General features: G+C 38.0%; 8 protein-coding genes across 8 annotated transcripts; 5 read left to right on the top strand and 3 right to left on the bottom strand.

The window, feature by feature from the left end:
* Positions 1–7,196: 7,196 nt before the first annotated feature.
* On the bottom strand, positions 7,197–8,704 carry KY384_003658 (uncharacterized protein; the record flags this gene model as incomplete). The annotated part of the gene is made up of 2 exons (XM_044812172.1): positions 7,197–7,809; positions 7,953–8,704. 2 exons carry the CDS (start codon positions 8,702–8,704, stop codon positions 7,197–7,199), a joined length of 1,365 nt encoding a protein of 454 aa, XP_044671305.1.
* A 1,338-nt stretch (positions 8,705–10,042) lies between these two features.
* On the top strand, positions 10,043–10,756 carry KY384_003657 (uncharacterized protein; the record flags this gene model as incomplete). Its single annotated transcript, XM_044812171.1, has 1 exon — positions 10,043–10,756. One exon carries the CDS (start codon positions 10,043–10,045, stop codon positions 10,754–10,756), a length of 714 nt encoding a protein of 237 aa, XP_044671304.1.
* An 882-nt stretch (positions 10,757–11,638) lies between these two features.
* URG1 (Uracil-regulated protein 1) lies at positions 11,639–13,378 on the bottom strand (the record flags this gene model as incomplete). The annotated part of the gene is made up of 5 exons (XM_044812170.1): positions 11,639–11,715; positions 11,770–11,891; positions 11,949–12,078; positions 12,129–12,503; positions 12,703–13,378. 5 exons carry the CDS (start codon positions 13,376–13,378, stop codon positions 11,639–11,641), a joined length of 1,380 nt encoding a protein of 459 aa, XP_044671303.1.
* A 468-nt stretch (positions 13,379–13,846) lies between these two features.
* Positions 13,847–14,869, top strand: RPS1 (ribosomal 40S subunit protein S1B; the record flags this gene model as incomplete). The annotated part of the gene is made up of 5 exons (XM_044812169.1): positions 13,847–13,860; positions 13,941–14,025; positions 14,076–14,101; positions 14,152–14,653; positions 14,726–14,869. 5 exons carry the CDS (start codon positions 13,847–13,849, stop codon positions 14,867–14,869), a joined length of 771 nt encoding a protein of 256 aa, XP_044671302.1.
* A 1,592-nt stretch (positions 14,870–16,461) lies between these two features.
* KY384_003654 (uncharacterized protein) lies at positions 16,462–17,028 on the top strand (the record flags this gene model as incomplete). Its single annotated transcript, XM_044812168.1, has 4 exons — positions 16,462–16,464; positions 16,524–16,568; positions 16,621–16,759; positions 16,808–17,028. 4 exons carry the CDS (start codon positions 16,462–16,464, stop codon positions 17,026–17,028), a joined length of 408 nt encoding a protein of 135 aa, XP_044671301.1.
* A 256-nt stretch (positions 17,029–17,284) lies between these two features.
* Positions 17,285–17,545, bottom strand: KY384_003653 (uncharacterized protein; the record flags this gene model as incomplete). The annotated part of the gene is made up of 2 exons (XM_044812167.1): positions 17,285–17,336; positions 17,388–17,545. The coding sequence occupies 2 exons, from the start codon at positions 17,543–17,545 to the stop codon at positions 17,285–17,287; spliced, it is 210 nt and encodes a 69-aa protein (XP_044671300.1).
* A 1,208-nt stretch (positions 17,546–18,753) lies between these two features.
* On the top strand, positions 18,754–21,610 carry KY384_003652 (uncharacterized protein; the record flags this gene model as incomplete). The annotated part of the gene is made up of 2 exons (XM_044812166.1): positions 18,754–21,294; positions 21,341–21,610. 2 exons carry the CDS (start codon positions 18,754–18,756, stop codon positions 21,608–21,610), a joined length of 2,811 nt encoding a protein of 936 aa, XP_044671299.1.
* Positions 21,611–22,246: 636 nt separating this feature from the next.
* Positions 22,247–23,062, top strand: KY384_003651 (uncharacterized protein; the record flags this gene model as incomplete). Its single annotated transcript, XM_044812165.1, has 3 exons — positions 22,247–22,507; positions 22,633–22,761; positions 22,823–23,062. 3 exons carry the CDS (start codon positions 22,247–22,249, stop codon positions 23,060–23,062), a joined length of 630 nt encoding a protein of 209 aa, XP_044671298.1.
* Positions 23,063–23,463: the final 401 nt, after the last annotated feature.

Raw genomic sequence — 23,463 nt, 5'->3', positions numbered from 1 at the left:
CTATATAGAATTTTATTTAATATTAGATTTATAATAAGGTTTATAAAATTATTAATAATAATATTAATAAATAAAATAATTAATAACTAGTTCTTAGCTAATAGCTAGCTAATATAATAGTATAAAGTAATTTTAATACTTTTATTTATTTATTTAAACTACTTATTAATCTAAAGATTATAGGTAGTAGAAGTAAGTATAATAATATTAAGCTTTTTAAAAATAGCTTTCTAGAATTTTAATATAAATTTAAAATTATAGTCTAATATAAATAATTAGAGAATCTCTTAATCTTATTCTATAAAGAGTATTAATATTTTATTCGCTTATTCCCTAGCTCCTTATATAGTTTTATTAAATTTTTAAGTATTCTTTTTTAAAAACCTTATAAATAAGTATAGCTAGAATACTAAAGTTATTAATATTAAATAACTTAATAATAAAATCTTTATTAAAAACTTTATTCTCTTCTAATTAACTAGCTTCTAATTAATTAGCTTTTAGCTATAAAAGATTAAATATATATCTCTAGTAGCTATCCTCTTAATATATAACCTTAAAATAGTTTTTAAAATTATTTAATATTTCTATGAATATAATATAATAAATTAATAAAATATTACCTATAATAAATAGTATATTAAGGTTATATATCTTAAAAAAGAAGATATTTAAAATACTTAAATTATTACTAATAATATTACTTTTAATTCCTATTAAATAGGATAAAGTATTAAGAATAGTATTTAACTTCTTAACTTTATATTAAATATTAAGCTTATAATAGAAGAGGTATTATAATATTTTAACTAGTTATAAGTTAAGCTTATTAATACTAGAGATTAATAGAGTTATTTACTTAGAGATAAAGATAATAATAAAATAATTTATATAAATAATAATAATATACTTAGCTAATTTAATTATATATTTTATTTTTTTAAATAATTTATATAATACTAGCTACTTTAAGCTTAATAAGCTAATAGTTATATTTTATATTATTAAATAACTTGCTAAGAAATATAATAAGTTAAACTATAGAATAAGTAAGGCTATCTTATTTATTATTTTATTATTAAAGTAATAAAGTATTGCTATAAAGCTTTATATTTTTAAAAGTATTTAAATCTATATAAAACTTCTATATAATATTAAAATATATAAAGTATATAAGACTAGAAAATACTTTCCAGAAAAAATAATAAGAATTAAACTCCTTATTTATAAGATTCTTTAAAGTAATTATAATTAAATATCTCTTATAAGTATTTCTTTTTATATCTTTAATATTTTTAATTAAGTTAATTTTATATTTCTATAAAAGCTTTATAAGCTATATATATTAACAAATTATTTTATATAACTACTTAATAAAGCTTAAATAGATTTTAAAATCTTTAAAATTTTAAGGAAAATATAAGTTTTAAATAACTATAATCTTCTTTTTTATAATAATAAAGTTAAATTAATTAATATATTACCTTAGTAGTTTTATAAAAAAAATAGCTAATAAATAATCTAATAGTTAAAAATATTATATATTTTAATTAAAATAGACTAAATATTAATTATAAATAAAAAATATATTTAAGAAGCATTTTTAAGAAAATAATAATATTATTTATAAATATATAAGCAAAATTATAATATAGGCAAAATAGCTTATTAATTTATTTCTATATATAATAGAAAGAGCCTTTATAGCCTATTAATATTATATTTAATTATTCTTATCTATAATATAATATTATAATAAGCTTATTCTTATCTTTAACTTTTATTATAAACTAGTAGAAATATATTTATATATTAATAATATAAATATAAATATAGTTAGCTATTATTTTAATAATATTTATTTATAAAAGAAGTAAATATATATTATTAATAAAAACTTTATTAAAAGCTTTAATATTAACTATAATATATTTTTTTAATTCTCCTTTAAGAAGTATTTTCTAAATAATAAAATAAAAGTATAAATATAATATTAGTTAGTTAAACTATATTATCTTTTCTTATAAATATAGTTTATTTTAAAATATATTATTAATAATCTTTTAATTCTTTAGGCTAATAAAATAGACTTAAGCTAATTTTAAGTTTATATCTAATTTTAAAGGAATTAGTATCTATTTTAATTCTAGTAAATTTATAATATTTTTTAATTAGTTTAAATAATATAAAATTCTTTAATTATATTTATAAGTTAATTTAATATATATTACTATAAACTATAATACTACTAAGTAGTTAGCATTCTAAGCTAATATTAATTATTATAAAACTAGTAATAGAAAATAAAATACTAGGAGCTACTATTATAATAAATATAATAAGGCTTTTAATTAATTTATTTTTCTACTCTTTTTAGTAAATAGAGTTTATTATAATATATAATATATCTTTAAGTATAATAAGGTAATAAAAGTCTTAATTAAACTTTATAACTATTCTTAGTTTTATTTTCTTATTAATTATAATTAGTTCTAAGGAAGTATTTATTATTTATATAAATAATAATAATATATTAGTAAGATAAGAGAGAATACCTCTTTTAAAGCCTAGATTTAATTAATATTTTAATTTAAAAAATAAGTTTTATTTTAAAAGCCTTTTAGTAAAAAAGATTAAAATATTTATAAAAGAATAAGAAAATATTATAATAAGTTTATAGAAATAAATTATTTATTTAATAAAATTAGGTAATTACTTAATAATATTAAAATTAATATTAATATCTTAATATAAATTAATAATAAAAGATTACTTTATAGGATATATTATTATATTTTTAAATATAATAATATTTTAATTAATAAAAAGATTAGCTTTAAGATTATCTATAAAATAGATCTTTATAATTAATTTTATAATAGTAAAGGTATTATTAAAGAATATCTCTTTAAACAATAATAAAACAATAATAAATTTAAAACTTTAATATAATATATTATTAACTCTTTAAATAGGTATTAATAAGCTAAGTTTAGAAACTTTAATATTTAATATTACTTTTAAAAGTTTACCTTTATTTATAAAGGTTATAGTATAACTAATATTAAAATAACTAGAAAAAGTACTATTATTATTAATATTAATATTAATAGTAGTATAGTAATATTTAATAAAGCTATATTTTAATAAAGTTAAAGTTTATTTATTAATAAACTAAATAATAGTTTTAATATTTTTTTTTTTTTAATAAAGGGCAATAAATAAATTAATTATCTTATTTTAAATAATAATATATTTACTACCTTTAAGATATTATAATATAAAGTAACCTTCTTATTAGTAATAATAATAAAGAGCATTCTATTCTATAGATTATTTATAATATTTCTAGTAATTATAAGTTATAATTAGATTTATAAAATAATTATCTTAATTACCTTTATAAGTATTACTATGTTAACTATTAAAGTCTTTATTTTTATCTAGTTTTACTAAAAGCTCTTATAATCCTTAGTTCTTATTAAAGTTATTTAATAAATTAGGTTAAATGTTTTTTTATCTTTAATATAAACTTTATTATAATAAGCTTTAACTTATAAGTACTATAGAGATTAGGGATAATTATTATTATAATAATTACTATAGTTATTATAAAAATAATTTTAGCTAAACTATAAGTAATTAGGATTATTTTAGCTAAAGTACTTAGTATTATTAAAAGTACTTAGACTAGGCTAAAAACTTAATTTATTACCTTTTATTATAAAGAGGTATTAAGGAAGGGGAGTTATAATTTATTACTAAGTACTTAAAAGCGAATTTCCTATTTTTAACTAATATATGTTAAGAATAATATTCCTATAATATTAATTTTAATTTAAATAAGCTAAGTATATTCTACTACTAGCTAAGGATAAGGTATATAATATAATATTTATTAGAATTAAGGCTAGTTAACTTATAAGAAAGTATAATACTTTTTATATTTCTAATTAATTAATAGCCTATTATAATAGCTAGGTAACTTTTAATTTTAATAAGTAAACTTAAACTCTATTATCTCTATTAAAAGGCTAAGATTAAGGCTAAAGAAGCTATAATATTTACTATATAGTTTAATTAAACTTCTTAATAATATTAATATTAAAGTCTTTAATATAGTTATAACTTAAATTATAGAAATTATAAAGCTAGAAAGTAAATATAATTCTTTTTTAATTAAATTAAAATAGAAATAATATAAATATTAATAATACTAGCTTAAATAAAGATTAATATTAAGGACTTTATTTCTAAAAATAGGAATAAAGGTTATATTAATAAAGTAAGATTAACTAAGTAAGTTAATAAGGCACTAATAATAAATAACTATTTATAGAAAAAGTATTTAAATAATTAAGTAATTATCAACTAAGCTAGAAGTAAGATTAATATAAGTATAATAAATAAATAGCCTCTTACTAATAATTTATATTAATTTATATTATAAAAATAATAATAAATAAGAGTAATATAATAAGTAAATACTTATAATAAATTAATAATTAATAAAGGGAAGCTAGTAAGCTTACTACTCTAGTAGAGAACTAGTAAATTAATTAAAGGGGTTAATAGTCCTTAGTAAAGGTAGTTTTTTAATATAAACTAGGTATTACTACTATTAATATAAAAGTAAGTACTAGAGTGTAGTTATAGAAAAGACATTCCTTAATTATATAGTAATTAGTATAATAATTATAAGGAATTTCTCTTACCTTATATATAAAATTATATACTTATACTAAGACTCTTATTTCCTATTTCCTATATTTATATTAATATTAAAAGAATTAATAAAATTATAAAAAGCTATTAAATATATATTAGAACTTAAATAATTATATAAAGATATTATAAACTCTTTAGAAAAAGTATAAATTAAAATAGAAAAATAAGAAAATAAATATAGAATAAATAAATCTTAACTAAAAAAGGAAAATAAAGTATAGCTTTATATAAAAAATTTTAAAATAAAAAGACTAAATAAGAAGCTAAATTATTTATAAATTAACTTATTTAAAATATAAAGATAAAAAAGTCTTATTAATTATAAATTAAAATTACTAAATAATATTAAAATATATTTAATATTCTATACATTATTTTTTAAAAAAGTAAGAAATATTAAACTAACTTTAATATTATTTAAATATAAACTTAAAAATTTTTTTTTAAAGTTAAAGAAATACTAAAGAAATAATATAATTAATATTTTATTAAATAAAAAAACTATTTAAAAAAAGAAAATATATAGAAACTAAAAAAATATTTATTACTTAACTATATAGGGAAGCTTTAGCGCTTCTATTATTAATAATAATAGGAATAAATAAAGCTTCTACTTATTTATTAAATTAATTAAAAAAAATCTATAAATTTTTAAAAAAAAGAGATTATTAATTATTGAATTTAATTTAAAAGTTAAAGTTAATAAATATATATTATTAGATTACTATTCTTACTTTTCTTTATATTATTTATTTTCTTTTATCTTTAAAATATTTTTTATATTAAAATTACTTAATTACTTTACTTTTTTTAAAATAAAATAATTTTATTTTATAAATATATAATAACTTAGAATAAATAGCTAGCTCTTATTTATCTTAGTTATTAAAAATATTATATTATTTATTTATCTTTTTCTTAAGAAGAGTTAAATTATATTTTTAATTATATTTATTATATTTAATATAATACCTAAACTAATTATTTAATTTTTATATACTTAGAAATATAATTCTTATAGTAATATATAATAATATAACAACTATAATATTTCCTTTTCTTAGAAGTATAATAATAATATTAAATACTATTATTAAAGAATTATATAATAAAGGAAATTAGTAACTAAGGATAATTATATTAAGAAGAGAAATAATATTACAACTTTATATAATAAGTATAATAAGATAATTATTATAGGATAGAAACTATAACTATACTAGATTATAAAAAAATAACTAAGAAAAAGTAAAAATAGCTAGAATACTTAAATATACTTAAGTACTAAGAATATTAAATAAGTTAAATAAAATTATATATATAAAATTTTTTATTCCTTTTTTTAAATAAATTTCTTTATATTTAATATAAGTTTTATTCCTTATTATAAAGTTTAAGATAATTATAACTTAATTCTATTTTACTATCTTATTTTTACTTATCTTCTAGAAAAACTAATTTATATATTTAAGGTTAAATTAATTAATACTACTTACTAGTTTAAATACTAGGGTTATAATAAAAAGCTAAAATATTAAAATAAAAACTAATTAATTAATTATAAATATTAATACTAACTTATTTATTTAAAATATAATAATTTAAAATAATAATTAAATTATAAAAATATTAATTTTAAAAATAAGTAATATTAACTTTACTTTTTTTAAAATAAAGATTACTAGGGTATTCTTAATTAAAAGATATTTTTATTATTATAATAAAAGTACTTTTTCTTAATTTAATAATAAAGAGAATTAATTAAAAGTAAATAGTCTTTAGTAGTAAAGCTAATAATATAGTTAATTAATATTTTTAATTAATAATAAATTTTAATAAATAAAAACCTTTTAAATTTTTTTAACTAGAATATAAAAAACTAGTAAAGAATTATAAAACTAAGCTAGTTTAATAAACTAGATTATAAAAATTATATAATATCTTATAAAGAATATTTTAATACTAAGTAAATATTATTATTAATTATTAAACTAATAAAATAAAAGATTAAAATATAATTATATTAATTAAAAATAGAAATTACTTCTATATATAATAGCTTAAATATAAGATACTATCCTATATATATTAAGATAAAGTCCTACTCTTATTAAGTATTAATTCTAATAATATCTTAAGCTAATTAACTTAATAATAAGCTTTTTTAAAGACTTTTTCTAGAAAATCTTACCCCTTTACTAAGAATCTCTAAGGTAATTTATAGTTAATTATTAAAGATAATTTAAATAAAAATTATATTAAACTTTGTTTAAAAGTTTTCTTAAATAAGTTTTATATTTCTATATAGGTTTTTTAAAGTATTTTATATAAATAGTTTCTACTTTTAAATATTATTAATATTATTAATTTATAAATATTAATAGGTTTTCTTTATAATTAATTTAATAATAATATTTCTCTTAATACTTATTAAATATTTTAAGAAGGCTATAGATGTAATAATAGGCTTAAAATATTCTTTGTGTTAACCTCTTATAATTCACCGTTAGTTGGCTCTCGCGTGGCGAAGCCGGCATTTCGTAAGGCGATAAATCATAAGCTGGATCCTTTACGGTGGGCATCTCTAATGGTGGATGATGATCGGTCGACAGCTCCGGCTTTTCAAACATGGAGCCCTTCTCTCGCTCACCGGCTTGAGCCTTCGCTACTCCATGTATCTTGGAAACTCGCTCCAAAAGGCATCTTTTATTGCGTCGCCTTCTTACAAGGAAACCCAGGGCCGCCGTCATGAGGGCAAGACCTACCAAGCCGCCTATGACAGCCCCACCAATCGTCCCTTTCGGCGTACGATGTAAAGATGTCGTACCATGAGAAGGAGTTGCACTGGGGATGACAATTGGGCTGTCGTTGCACTTTTGGGGACCAAGAGCAACTAAATCCTGCGTCGCGTTTGGCTGTGCTTGCCAGAGCGTAAATTCTTGACGATCATTGTCGGCTAGGACGTAGGCGGAGCTAAGAAACGGCTTGCCGAAACGAGGTATGTCGTTTTGATTAACGCCTTGGAGGCTGAGGATTAAGACTTCGCGATTTGTCGAGTTCTTGACGTACTGCTGGCCGTAACTGTTAATGTCATATTCGGGAATGATGAATTGGTGATTTGGTATTCGAATTTTCTAGATTCGGATAGATAGTGATGGTCAGATCGCCGTCATAACTACCGAAAGTTTTAGAAGACGAATTGGGTAGCACAAGCGGATACTCACGCTCCTGTAGCCGTAATGAGCATGCTGTAGAAATTCAGTAATGAATAGGATCGATCGACATAAGTGGAACCAGACACGTTGAGGAAGCTGGACCATACATCCTCAGGTAAAGACATATATGTTGCAGCAGGCTCTATACAAGCCTTCAAAGCTGATCCCTGGGAGGTGCCCAGAATGCTTGGAGACGAACCATTCTTCAAGTTCATCTTGATATCCGTGATAGTCATTACTAGACCTTGCTGGCAGTTTGGTGCGGATTGCATCGAAGTAGTCACGTTGGGACCTGTGAATTTCGCCTTATCGTAGCCACCAAAAACTAAGCTACCTTCGGTTTGTTGGTCGGTCTCCGCACCGGCCCAGCCTAGGAACAAAGACCAAGTTTTTGATGTAATAGCGCTCGCATGCTCTAACGCATTCATAATGGTGGAATTGATTCCCACACCAAGGGGATGTAGGCCCTTGCCATTCGAGATTTCGCCATCCCCTCGGTCTATTCCAACTGGGAACGTGTTGAGATTCAAGATATCACTCAGTTTGAAGATGTCAGTACCCGAACTGTCGTGGGCACTTTTATCAGTATCGCTAAACCCGTAGAGACCGGGGGCCGTAAGGTTTTGGTAAGGCTCCCAAGTCGATGAGCTGCGTTCATCGAAGAGCCCACCGAAGCGGACCGAGCACAATTCTCTGGATGCATTACTATCGCAAGCAGCTGCAGTATCATAGAGGTAAGTATTATTATTACTAGCAAGCATTAGCTATGGTGTTGCAGCCAGACGCTTCCGGAGGTGACGACAAACGGAGAGACCTCGAAGGCAAGAGGTTGTGGAGGCGTTCCGACCGAGACGTCTACACCTCGCACCAGAGCACCATTACCCAAAGTGATGTTTCGAATAAGAATTCGTACTGGAATTCCGGCATTTGTGACACAAGCGGGTTGCTCCGGACTCCAAAAAGTGCCTATGCAATTTGCGAGCTCGAGGGAATACAGGAAAAGTACCAAAAATCGTCGCTCAGTGCTAAACGACAGCATTGTGGGACAGAATGATATTGAGGCCTTCCTTGTTCGAGGTAGAGAAAATCAAGGGAGGCGAACAAAAATCAGACAACACGCCAGGGAGTAGTTGAGCATATCGGGCAAATATAATCAGCAGGACTCATAATCGTCTCCCATGCGATGCCTGCTTGCTTGACTGGGGATAATGAAACATGTTGCCATAGCTGGAACACCACTTGCTTGATACGCAGCACCAAAAGCGAGCTCCTCCTCGAACTGCGCGGATACAGATCATTGCACAGCTCGACTTGATGAGACTGCAGCAGGGCAAGGCCTTGTTGGTCCTACCAATTGGAAAGCTTCCCAGCCATCTTTGGAACGCGATGGTGCAGCAGAAGTACATCAGGAACGATGCGTGTCAGGAAATGGAAGGGGACTGGCTGAGGCTGAGATACGAGTAACCGCGATTGGACGACGAGCTTAGTTAACAATGTTTACGCCATGTTTTATTATAAAACCGCTGTTTCGGCCGACGCCGCAAACGCTAAGGCAGGCTGTAGCCGCCTAGGGAGTCGGGACTTCCTCAATTACGGAGTAGACCCATCCTTGGCCTTCCCATTAGGCTATTACAACAAGGGGCCTCAAAATAGTGGCAATGTGCTGCCCTGCACCAACCTTCGCAGCGCGTCAGACAATTTTAGTGCTCAGCCATCATTATCGAAGAAGAAGACACAATCTGTGATATACATATTTATATGCCAAACGGTCCTGCTCTCCGTGGCTGTAACCGTGCTAATGTCTTCAGCAGCACAAGAGTGAGGGCTGTTGTCGTATCCTCCTGGACTACACCCCGTCGTGGCTCTTTGCCACGATGATTCGACTTGGCACCCACCATGCAGGACGGCATCCGGTTCGAACATTAGGGGCAGTCTCCGTCTGCGTCCTATATTTGTCTGTTGTCTTCCAAGTATTCCCACGCTCTCCAGCGCCTACTGTACCCCTACTGGAGGACCCCATACCTCATAAGATTTGGCAAATATTCTTCGGTTACTCCAGTATCGATGACCTGCGCAGTCTCGTCCAATCTTGGCCGACCATGAACCAAGACTACGACTATAAACTCGTGAGCAGCGAAGGCGCGGATCACTTTGTCCGCAAGTATTATTCAAATCGCCCGGATATTCTGACCCTATTTCTCAACCTTAAATTCCCCGTCCTTCGCTCGGATCTCCTGCGCTACCTCATCCTTGAATCGGAGGGAGGTGTGTACAGCGATCTTGACACTGCTGCTCTCAAGCCTTTCAACGAGTGGATTCCGTCACACATGAAAGAGAAGGTCCGTGCTGTCGTCGGCATCGAGTACGATCAAGGGGATGATGAGCCATATGTTGGCATGAACGAGCCGCTTCAGTTCTGCCAATGGACGATGGCTTCCAGCCCTGGCCATCCAATAATGAAAAAGGTCGTCTCTTCTGTCGTTAGATCGCTACAAGAATTGGCATTGAAGAATCAAACTACCATTGAGGCCTTGAGTCCCTCCGACGGCGAGGTCATCACAGTGACTGGTCCCAAGGTCTGGACAGATGCGGTCTTTCAGAGTTTATCTGAAGCAATGGCTTCAAGCATGAGCCACGTCAACATCACAGGTATGAGGGAGCCAACATTATTCGGTGATATCCTCATACTCCCGATCGACGGTTTTGGCTCTGGTCAACCACATTCTGGCTCGTGGAGAGGAGAAGGGAATGCTCCCACAGCTACGGTGAGGCATATGTGGAAGGGCTCCTGGAAACACGGATGGTCGAACTGATCGAGAGTGCTTGACCGACGCACTCAAAGGATAGTTCCGAAATCATTGGCGCACAGGAAGTGTTGCAGAAGGAGCAAGGAAGTACGTTGTCATAGCTGGGCCCCGCAACCGGGTGAAACGGTATTACGAGTCGGCAGCAGTCGAGAAAGCCCATCGGATTTGCTCCGCCGAACCTTGAACAAAAGGCATTCGGCCGCATCCGTTAGTGATGCTGGCTATCAGTCACCAGCCAAGACAACATCCTCTGCTATCATCAAGCTTGCTCTCAGGCCTCGAAAGTCGCCTCAAAATACCACAGTCGAGCATAACAGTCAAGGGAAGCATTGGCGTTGGCACCAGTAACAGCCTTGAGTTGGTCATTATTATCTCAGCAACCGCTTCGCCACTAGGGAAGGGGAGATGGACGGTCGTTAGCAGAGGACGATCGCTTAAATGGCCAAGAGTCATGTAGACACGAGAGAAGTCCAATATATTAAAAGGAGCGACTGTCGTCAAAAGACTTGAACTTATTACCTGATAGTATCAGCAGGGTATCATAGATGTATGTACACTTCACTTTGCAGCTTACTTCTATATTCAGTAAGATACTTATCTATTTGGCGTACTAGTATCTAGCCTTTAATTAACCATGGAATATTACTTCAAGGAAGAAGAGTTAAAGCGGCGCCCAGCCTTGGGCCTTCTTCCCACAGAGGACTACAAGGACTAGCTAGGAGAGCTTTGATGAGAAAAGAGACCCCATGCATCATTTGTATCCTTGTGTTCACTCGAATTGGAATGCAGGACGACGTCCTGATTGTGTCCCCAGGACGCCCTACACACTTTACAGGATTGATCGAAACATCCTCTCTTAAGCGTTAATAAATGGGTATACTGCGAACGTCAGTGGACAACATCGTCCCATGCTCTGCCGTGGACCTCGCCCAACTCTTGGTCTGTCATTATTTTCCCAGTCGTAACTAGTCAGAATTTAGTAAATGAAGCAGCCCGTACGCGGCGGTATAGAGACTTACAATAACCCGCGTGAATTTTTGCGTCGATTTCTACTTGGCTATCTTCTGGAATCAATTCGTCAGGTAAAGGAATCCTCTCGTTTATTGGGATTCCTTGTTCAACAATTGCGTCGTGTTTCATGCTGTACCGATTGTGTCAGTCAAACCTCTTAGACAGGGTTGACAAGATAACGTAATACTTTGACATGCTTAGCATTTTGTCGATTTTGCTGATACCCAGCCAGTGAAGTATATCAGGCATTAAGGATTGAAATCGCATATCCTTCACCCCAGCAACATCTTCTGTCCGTTTGAAATATTCGCTTGCACCTAGGTGCATCTAATGAGCCAAGCGCTCAAACGGCATTTCTGCGACTTACGATCCGTGCCCCTCTTCCGAGCATTGTAAACAAGGTATTTTGTGACTTCACCCAGAGCGCGGCCTTCCTTGCGAAAGTATATTACTACACCGCTGCCTCCACGCTGGGCCTCTTTCACAGCTTCTTCAACTCCAAAGATCAAGTAGGGCCGACACGTACATATGTCACTGCCAAATACGTCGCTACCATTGCATTCATCGTGGATTCGGAGGGCAAGTTTCGAATGATGGTTAGACATGTTTGACGGATCTCCGAAACAATAGACTGTTAAACCCCCAATCGGAGGTAGGAATACCTTGATGTCGCCTCGAGTGATCAGCTCAGGGAAACTGCCCCCGGTGTTCTCGAAGAGAGCCCGGCGAAGTATGCCTTCATCTAGACAAGGATAAGCTCGCGACTCAAGTCACATGTCGCTTCTTGAGCCATATAAGCCATCGAAAGATGGTCGAGAGATGAGCTCGCTTCTCTCTTTTACGCATAGCAGGATTCGGACTTCTTCCACCTGCGACAAGTTTTCACTTGGCATTTACTGAAACAGTCGAAAAGCATATCGATATAACGAAGGATGACTCACCAATCCCGAATCGTTCTGCGACTCCAGGTAGGTACCATACTGGCTCGACTGCGAACTTGGTGACAGCTAGCTCTCCTTTTTCACTGAGGCAGATCTTGCCATCTGGGACCAAACGCCCTGACTTCACGCTGTTCTCAAGCTCAGGCAATATCATATGCGCTTTGGTAATTGCAATGGTTGGTCTGATATCGACTCGCTCTTTCAGCGACAGATTTGAGTATAGTTTGGGTGCTAGGTGCCCCCAGGGATCCATCGAGACAATCTTCCTCGGATCTGACCATTGCTGGAAGGGACCTATATCAACCGCAGGCTCAGTGTTCGTAAAATCTGGCTTATGATTCACATCTAAACTTTTACTGGCCACTGCGAGCGCGTAGTAAATCGCATAGGATCCCCCATGGGCTCCGATAGCGTTGCGACGCCTGAATGTACTCTTACCCCTCGAGACAACTACGGGCCCGCGTTGGCGAGGATCAACATGACCCCAAGACATCTGCATAGGGTCCATGCCAGGCTGCCCAGGATATGTCGTGAGAATAATCTTCGAGCTGAAGGCATTGGAAGAATGCTTGTGGGGCGACATCTTCCTCTCATTCACTTCACCTTGACTGGATCCTGAGCTTCCAGGGCGCGAAGACTTATCGGGCGAAATTTCATTTTCTTGATTACCAGACATGAGCGCAACCGTTGAGTTGGTAATTGCTGCCAATCACTGCTCCGGTATAACCTCGAGGACTTTCTGTAAGCCTGTGGGAAATCTAAGTGAATCTCGAAAACCTATACAGAGAAAAGAGATAAACAGGCGCGGTAAATCACATAGGCTCGATTGCACAAATTGCGAGACTTCATCTTGGCCTATGCTGGCATACTCTTTGATGGAAGTAGTTTTGGGCTGTTGAATGGTTATACATACAACCAAAGCCGCATCTGGATCTTTGAAATCAGGAATGAATATGATGCTTCGACTCTGCAAATGGCTAATATTACCTGGTAGAAGGCTGGGCCGACGTCACGGTTAGACTAGGGCTGCAGGGGGCCGACAGCCCTAATTCCGGATCTAGCGTATTCTCGCTAAGCCGGCGCTAATATAGAAGGATTACCGCAGCCCACTACTCAAAATTCATGTAATCAGCAAATTGTGAACATGGCTGTTGGCAAGTACGAAACCCTTTCAAAGTCCACGAGACTCATCAGCTTATTGGATTCGCTGCATCATGTGAAGCTGACGGAAAATATAGGAACAAACGCCTATCCAAGGGTAAGAAGGGCTTGAAAAAACGAACCCAGGACCCTTTCACGCGAAAGGACTGGTATTCAGTGAAGGTAATGACAAATGATACCAATTGTAATCACCTTGCTGAGAGAAAGCATAGGCCCCGTCAACGTTTCAAGTCCGAGAGTATGTCACCTCCTTGGAAATTGTGATCGCTGCGCCGCTGACTGCAATAGTGTTGGGAAAACCTTGGTGAACAGGACAACAGGTCTGAAGAATGCGAACGATGCATTGAAAGGGAGGATTTTCGAAATATCACTGGCCGATCTACAAAAGGATGAGGACCATGCGTTCCGAAAGGTAAAACTAAGGGTGGACGAGGTCCAGGGCAAAAACTGCTTAACGAACTTTCACGGACTTGATTTTACTTCAGACAAGCTGCGGTCATTGGTGAGGAAGTGGCAAACCCTTATTGAAGCCAACGTAGTAGTCAAAACAACAGACGACTACCTCCTGCGCCTTTTCGCCATTGCCTTCACCAAGCGAAGACCCAACCAAGTGAAAAAGACAACATACGCGCGGTCTTCACAGATCAGAGCTATACGCAAAAAAATGATGGAAATAATACAGCGTGAAGCTTCCAGCTGCACGCTCTCACAGCTGACCACCAAGTTGATACCGGAAGTCATTGGTCGGGAGATCGAAAAGGCGACCCAGGGCATATACCCACTACAGAATGTTCGTAGCTCATCTTCATTTGATCCGGCAACTGGCTTGTTTGTTCCTCGTGTAGTCTGCTTACTTGAGTAGGTCCACATTCGCAAGGTAAAGCTTCTAAAATCACCGAAATTCGATCTTGGTGCTTTGTTGAATCTACACGGCGAATCGACGACAGATGAGCAGGGACAGAAAGTCGAGCGGGAATTCAAAGAGCAGGTTCTAGAAAATGTGTAGGAAGCTTTGGAATGGTGGGGCCTAGCCATAGTTGATTGCAGCATTCAAGCTTTCTGAGCTGCACTGGCTTGTGCGTTGGGCCGAAGAGTGTGCAAATAACTCGAGCATTTCTTACGTCTCTTAGCCGAACGACGAACATTAAATCATTACTCGTTATAGGGCAGAGATCCCGCGACGCCGGCTTTAGTTTGTAAAGCTCTTGTACCGCCTTTTCCTCAAAAGACCCTTGCGCAGAGAAACATTCAATGCCTCCTCACGCCTCCCCACAATCAACACTTGAAAGAAACTCACGAACAACTAATCAATCAGCAAGAATGCATACAAATCATCTTCTTGGACAATTCTTACCTCGTAAAAAAGCTTCCGGTTTCTCTGTTATGACCCAATGTCCGCTGTCGATATCTTGCACTCTAAAACTTGGAAAGAACCGTCCTATCAGAGGAAGAGCCTCGTCTGGAACATAGCTACTCTTCGATCCCCTGATAATCAAAGTTGGGCCGTCGAAATGCGCCTCCTCAGGACACTTGAAAGGAAAATCTCCCATCTGATCGAGAGCCAATCCTATTATCTTGATAGGTATTCTCAATCTCAGGTCGTCTTCTTCGGAGCGCACTAGATTTGTTAACAGGAACTGACGGATTGGGAGTGCCTGTCGAGTCGTTTAGCAGAGTTGGCAGATGTGAAGGGCAGGAGCAAACCTTGCCTCCTCATATTTTTGGAGTATTATGTCCGCTTCTACCTGATTTCTGGGCCGTTCCTGTTCAATTTCGCGTAGACCTTGAACATATTGGTGGAAATCGCTCTTCAGATTGGCGTCGATTGGGGCATTGTCAACAGGAACAACAGCACGGAGAAGACTTGGAGAGCGAAGAGCGACCGTCATGGCCACTTTGGCGCCCCTGTAGATGGTCAGCATCCTGTGTCGTGCTCGCGTCCTCTTTTCCAACCCACATAGAATGGCCAATCAATGCTGTGTTTGACAATCTGTGATCTTGCAAAAACTCTTCCACATCATCTGCCATGGTCGAATATGTGTGTAAAGCATCGTGAGGGGAGTTTCCGTGGTTACGTAAATCCTGTGACCGTCAAGTATAAGCTGCATATGGCTGGCTGCACGAAGTCACGAACGAGAGCATAGACACTGGCCCTCAGGTCACGAGCTAGCACCCTAAATGCCTCAGTGCGACTGACACCGCGGTAATTAGGGATAGCTTACTTACTGATGCTCCGATGATTTCGGGCGGAGCCAAAGAGACCGTGGAGAATGACGACGGGGGGTCTGGAGACCCCCCACCTGGGGGCTCATACAAGTGGTGCGCTAAAGTCAAAGGACGCTTGCTTTGTGTTGAACCGTTCGAGCGCCACGAGTAGAAGACCCCGCGAAACATTGAGTCACCAGCGAACGTGGAACCCGCGTTCTTGCGGCGTCTTTTTTCCTTATAGTGCCTTTAGTAACGATGAAGGCCACTCCTCGGCCACTAGTCCTCGATTAGTTAGCGCTAATCTGCCGCGCAACCTTAATATAACCGGCTGGGGCGCAAGAGTTTACCTATCCCTTCACCAGATCGCAAGCATAGAAATGACACATTGAGATGGTAGATTCCTAAAGCTCTTGGGGCCTTTTGTGCTAGTATGTGCTGACATTTCCTTCAAGGGGAAACGGAAGAAATCATCGAGGAAACCTCAAGGTCCTAAAAAGGTTCCTCCATCACAAGCCTTACATCGCGCAAAAGCTCATACTACCTCTACAGAAGGAACCCTTACCAACGAATTTCCCATGTCTCTTTTGCAACCACGAGAAATCCGTGTCAGTAAAAATCGACAAGAAAGGCGGTGTTGGTGAACTCTCTTGTAAGGTTTGCGGACAGCAATTTCAAACGGGAATCAATTGTTCGTAGCTTGCATTGAAGTCCCGGAGCTACCGCTAAACTGCACAAGATCTCTCACAAGCGGTTGATGTGTATTCAGATTGGATTGACGCTTGTGATGCTGTTGCAAAAGAAACGAACAACGCCCAAACTGTCGATGACGGTTTCAACTCATACTCCGATTTGGCCGCAGGCAATGAGCGACGGAATTCGGAGATGAATATTGATCGTCACCTGGTCTCTGCCGTAGACGGTAATGAATATGGTGGAGACTTCATTGACGATGACTAGACTCTTCCATTGCAGCCACAGCAAAGGCTCGGCAGGCGCTTCATTTCTGTTGGGCATTGAGACGCCGTGACGCTAATTGGCATGAAGCTTCGCCCAAGGGATAGTTGAAATATGTAGACTAGATGCAGAGAATAGGAGTGATCGTACGCTCTGAATGGTCATCAACCATGACAAAATTGGAAACATTTGCTCCCCCGGTCTGAGTACACGTGTGACTGCTTTGCTTCGATCATATCTTAAGGATCTAGCCTCACCATCAGAGCGTGTAAAAGCGGTCTCCAAAATCGCCTAATCCGGGCACTATGTATCTAAGGTTTCGTCAACGCAATCCTGCGAAAGAAAGATAGATGCGTACTCACTTCTTACCGTTCAAACCCTGGTCAACAAAAGATGTGACAACTCGCAATCTAGGAAAGTGCTGCGCGAAACGTGAGATACCTTCGGGGCTCGCAATAACATTCAAAAAGAATATCCGATCCTCTGGAACCCCTTTCGATTTCAAGACCTCCACTGCCATGATTGCTGATCCTCCTAGAATCCATCTTAAGACGATAGCATGATTTTACAGGTCGTTATCTTACCTGTTGCAAACATTGGGTCAAGCAAGAGAACCCATCGATTTGCGATATCCTCGGGTAACTTCTCATAAAATAATCTCGGCTTCGTAGTCTCTTCGTCCCTTTGAATCAATATCTTTCCAATACGCACAGACCGACAGCAGTCCCGGAGGCCTTGCTCCATGGCCTCCCCCGCTCGCATAACGGAGACTCCACAAATCTTTCCTTGAAATTTGACGCCAGCATACTGTTTTCCTACGGGGGTCGTGATTGTGTGTTCCACAACAGGTAAATGATTTAGTCCTTCTTCGACAAGCAGCCGAATGATGCGATTGGAATAAAACACGAAATCAGCCCTCTCAGTATTGCGGTCCCGAATGATGCTGACGATGGCTTGTTAGAAACCTCTCGCGGTCGGAAGTCAGAAATACATACGTAAGTAATGCAATCAATTGTGGAGTCTGCGGTAGAATATGGACATTATCGTACGTGATTTCTGTAGAGATGGTGGCAGTGGGCTTTTGTGCTTTGGGGCGGTACGAGGGGCCTAACGGTTGTGCTGGAGCGACGATCTCTATTGCTGAAGCCATACATGAAGTGGATGACGTTGATACGCATCGATGTCCTCTGATGAGCAGATAGTCGTTGGTGAAATGGTAGACGCGAGGTGGAACTTGCTGCTTTAGTTATCTGGCACCTTAACTGCGACGACGTGAATGTTTAGACAACCAATGGCCTGCAGAGACACTTGATACCATCTCGAAGTCAAGCCGAGAGCCTAGTGCAAAGGCAGGAAAGCCGTAGTAATGACTGTTTGACTTGGGGGTAAGAGTCGACATCAGTGACAGCCCTAGTGATTGGATGATAACATGAGGTGAGGCACGCCAAGCGCGGCCCGCCGACCGAGAGCGTCCTCAATGACGAGAGAGAGGAAGAGTGAATATCAATCTCCTTTACCAGCAGGTCTGGGAAAAGCCAGAAGCAGCGTTCGACCATACGTACTTTCTGGTCGTGACTGCAACCACTCATCCATCACGTTGCAAGAATGTATTCCCTTTGCCGATAATTGCGTCGTGCGACTTTCCGGATCGTTCTACCTTGAAGGCGTTATGTTCTTCCCATCAAGACTCAATTCTTGCTCGATGATCTAAGATCGGTAGCTCTGTACATGGCTGCTGTTACTCAGAGGCACAAGGCCGCAAAGTACGGCAAAGCGCATCGCAAGGCCTTGGTGGACGCCGCTTTCGGGGGTTTAGATGAACTTTCACAGACACCGTGGGATACTGCGTGCTACTCTAACATACAGCGCACCGACCAAGAAGCTACGCCCCAAAACAATGCAGCGATCCCCAATCATCCGTTGCGATCCTCGAACCACCACCACCACCATACTAGTCGTAGCTCCTCTACGTCCTCTCAATCTCGCGAAGACGAATTGTACGGATCTCCACCGTCAGATGACGAAGTTCAAAAGAAACAAAGTGTCGCAATTAGGAAACGGCGGAAGCTGTCGCCACCTGCTGAAGCAAAGCAGAACGCTCCTCTGCGCTTTGATGACGCTGGAAAGCAGAAAGCGAAGGCCAAACAGATGCTTCAGAAAGGAAAGGCTCACCTTTCAGCACCTGTTGCAAGCGCTGAAACTTCCCTGCCCAGCACTACAGGACAGAAGACTATCAGCGAGGGACAAAGACGTTCGAAGAATGTGCCGATCGCTAGGAAGCCTACACAGAAGAAGCTCAACTCTCTATCTGAAACTGTTCAAAAGAGATACAAAGTAGTCGCCGCCCCCAAAATTACTTCAAAGCAGGCGCGGTACAGTATCCGACCACGAGAAGGATCTTCTTCTACATCGAACGAACGGTTACGAGATTCTGCTGCACCACAGACTCCTCCTCCAGGTCTCGGAGATCCGCCCGTCACGCCACCAAGGTCAAGCCCCATCCCGCATGGGTATTCTACGACCCCACGCCAGCAAGATCTCTGGGATCGATTGCTTGCCTCAGAAAGCCAGTATGCCAGTCCCAGTCAGCTTAGTATGTCGGGTTTCGACATCTCGGATGGGGCAAAGGCCTCTGCGCAATCTTGCCCTAAATCTTCTGGCCCGCCAAGTTATAAACAGTGCACCTCTACAAGGCTGATCGATGCCTTGAAAAGCCCACAAAAGCGGTCAAGATCTCAAGATTCAGATTCCAGCACCGACTCACAATTCTCCGCCAAAAGCACGGCGAGCAACTTCCGGCCCCTGATTGCAGAAGAACAGATTCCAGGTGTTACCGATACTGTCAACTTCGAGCTAGCCGGTGGCGCAAACAACCATGTCAATGGAATGGGCGAACATGATTTGTACCTTGGCGAAACGTCGATTGCTCAACCAATCGTCCCGTCTCGTGGGCTGAAAGTTACCTACGCACAACAAAGGTCATATCTGACTGATCAGACAGAAAGTCAGAAAGTGAGTTTTGACTTCTCGCCCCAAATAGCAGTGCCGAGACCTCAGCAACCTCAAAAGTACGCCCCCACAGGGACCGCATCTAGATCCAATTCAATCGATGAATATGAGTTTGAGCTAGACGAGCCTCAAAATCCACAGGTCGGAGCTATGAGAAGCATTCATGAGCTACGGGAAGCTGGTGGTAGTGTACGATCGGTGGGTGAATTGGAGGCCCTCCTCGATGAACTTGATGGGAGTCAAGACCAGGTTACTGTTACGCGAAGGATACTCATCGCGTTCGCGACTAAATTTGAGGAGCCGTCGAATTCCCGCCTCTTCGTAGACAAAGGCTTTGAGCTGCGCCTATTTTCGAAGGCTGTCGATATCCGCGATACAATAGTGATGTCACTACATGCAATGTCGATGCTGCGACTTCTTTTGAATTGCAACTCTCCGACGCTTAGAGTTTTTCTGACTGACAAGAAGATAATGCCTTTCCTTATGCAACTTCTCACATCTGATCAGAACCTAGTTGTCCTAGCCAAACAACGAGAGACGAATCTGTCAAAGCTCGCACAGCAAGAATATGTTGCACTATGTAACAGACTACTGGCGCCTGTGCTATGGAGGAAAGGCCGTCCAACCCTCGTCTCCTGCCGATTGCTTTCTTTACAATGCCTCGAGCACCTCTACAGTCTGCAAATAGACCAAAACCCCTTCGCTCAGCCATTGACAGCAGAAAACGCCCAGCAGCTAATAGAGACCTCAATTCCCAAGCAATCCGATCTTTGGGCTTCTAATCAAACACAACGCGTTAGCGTCCATCTTTCAGTATCTATTCTCGAAACCTACATTATCGGAGGTGGTGCAGCGATTCAGGCCCTACAAACACCTGAGATTCTGGATCGTATCGTACAGGTTTTGCCTAGCATATCGGCATATCATAAGGACTCTGAAGCGCTCCAGGTCCAAACACTTCGCTTGTATCTCAACATGACAAATAACGTGCCTGGAATCTCAGAAGCTTTTGCGCACCCAGATGTTGTGACAACCATTTTCGATTTCGTAACATCATACTTTACACAAGCGGGTGAGGAGGACGCCGAGAACAAGTTAGCCAAGTTGGACAAAGGCATCCTCTCATTGGGGTGTCTAACAAACATCGCAGAAGTCTCAGAGGGAATGAGATGCCAATTCCTCCGGCGGACGGGAGAGCAACCTGCAATGTTAGATGCGCTCATGCAGCTCTTCCTGACCAACAATCGCAAAGCTTCCGAGGTGAGAGCGGTCCTGAGAGCACGAAGCCAAAAGCTGATTATCGCAGGTTTACTCGCAAGAAGAAAGCATTAGCAATGTTGCCTTTGGATACGTCTCAGTCCTGATCTGCTATCTCTGCCTGAGTGAGCCCGTGAGGGTTCAAGTGCCCTCATTGCTGCCCGAGAAATCCCTCCAAACTGTCTTTGAAGCAGTCGCAGAGTTCCTCGAATACCATCGCATGATCGATGACAAGACCGGAAATAATCAGAATACAGATGGCCGAATAGGCTTCGTAGAGCGTGTACAGGGGGTCTTGAACGATCTCGGGTCGCGATGAACATCAATGCCACATAGTGAATGTGGCACTGAGGCGGATGCTTGTGCTGTTGGGTGGATTATATGTTAGCGATACGTATGTATAAACTTCATGAGATTTGTGAATGTGTTGTTACGGCTCCGAAGGACGAGCGAGGATGGCAGTCGGGTGCCGACTACGAGATAGGTATTCGGACACGTGGTAGTTGCAGGATAAACCCTTGTAATTATTGTAGGGTCTGTGCTGCAGGTGCGGCAGTAGCAAGCCATGACATGCGCTCTTGAGCGATCTCAATTTATACTCGATTGAAACATGACTTGCGATATGAGATATCAATGCGTTTACTCGATCCTCTGCGCAGGCAAGGAGATAGAAAAGTCATGAGTGCCGCAGCGCCAGCAACAGATGCTTCATTGAAAAATCGATGGTGATCGGTGTCAGGCACTCGATATTTGCGTTGGGTGTCAAGGTGACATCTAGGACGAAAAAGCTGGGTATCGATGTCTATGACTACCTGGCGCGTCATTATCGGGCGGTGTGATCCTCTCTCAACACTGAGATTAAATACCCGCCATGTCTCGATGCTCTCCTTCGCACGGCTGTTGCTCAACTTAGGCTCAGCGAACGATCCCGAGGAAAAGCTCTTTTGCTGCAGCAATGCCAGCTCCAAAGCAGAGGAAGCTCGCTGTTGTTGGGAGCCGGGCGGTCGGTAAGTCGCAGGTGCTCGCCCCTGCTCTCTATCCTGGGCTGAAGTGGCTCCCTAACAGCGAATTTGCAGGCAAATCATCTCTCAGCGTACGCTTCTGCGCAGAACGGTTTGTGGATAGTTATTACCCAACGATCGAGAATACCTTCAGCAAGATCATCAAATACAAGGGACATGATTTCGCGACAGAAATCGTAGACACTGCAGGAACGGTAAGCGTCTGATCCCCCGTGGGTGCCACGGCCTTGCAAGTCCGTTCCTGAGCTTCCACGCCCACCAGAGGCGCGGCTTCTTGCAGCGATCGCCGATTGGACTAATGCGATCACGGTCAATTTAGGATGAGTACAGCATCCTCTCGTCCAAGCACTTCATTGGCATACATGGCTACATGCTCGTCTACTCGATCGCTTCTCGACAATCGTTCGAGCAAGTCAAGATACTACGGGACAAGATATTGGACCATTTGGTTCGTCTGGTCTTGAACCCTTTCGCCACAGGCCTAAAGTTCACTGACCAAGTACTTGCAGGGTACCGAGACCGCTCCAATGGCTATCGTGGCGAATAAATTGGATCTCAAGCCTGGACAACGGCAGGTGAGCCTAAAAGAAGGGCAGGAATTGGCGGCAGAGTTCAAGTGTAGCTTCACGGAGGCGAGTGCAAGATCAAACATCAATGTCAGCACTGCATTCGAACACGTGATCGGGGAGATCGAGAAATCCCAAAACCCCGAGCAGCCTGCTGGGGGATCTAAGTGTTCTGTGATGTAGACGGAGTCACGCCGAGTAGGAAGCGCAGGTATAGAGAGAGGATAGCGCATGTGGTCGTTCGAATATAGATCGGCATCGGTTTTACCATGCCATGATAGACAGATAGAAGGGCTCGGAGTTGGAGTTCGATTGTTATGGGCATGGGAAGAACAGCAATTTGCTGGTGATAGAATTTCGGTCAGTTCAGGTCTGAAGATATCAAGTCTCAGCTTTTCTCAACTTCAATTACAATATGCCAATCGCTATGAAAGGAACTATAGCTTCTGGCCTTGGTTTGAATAAAAGTTCAGTAGACCCTCCAAGAATGATCTGGGTTAGATCCGCAAACGCTGGTGGCCCCACCTGAACGCGGGAACGCGGGCCCTAGAAATAAGGGTAAATATGAGTGTGCCTAAATACTG

The sequence above is a fragment of the Bacidia gigantensis genome, assembly GCF_019456465.1.
Source record: "Bacidia gigantensis strain McMullin 20006 chromosome Unknown contig_180, whole genome shotgun sequence".
Classification (NCBI taxonomy): domain Eukaryota; kingdom Fungi; phylum Ascomycota; class Lecanoromycetes; order Lecanorales; family Ramalinaceae; genus Bacidia; species Bacidia gigantensis.
The sequence above is the reverse complement of the archived record's forward strand: the minus strand, read 5'-3'. Positions and strand labels throughout refer to the sequence as shown.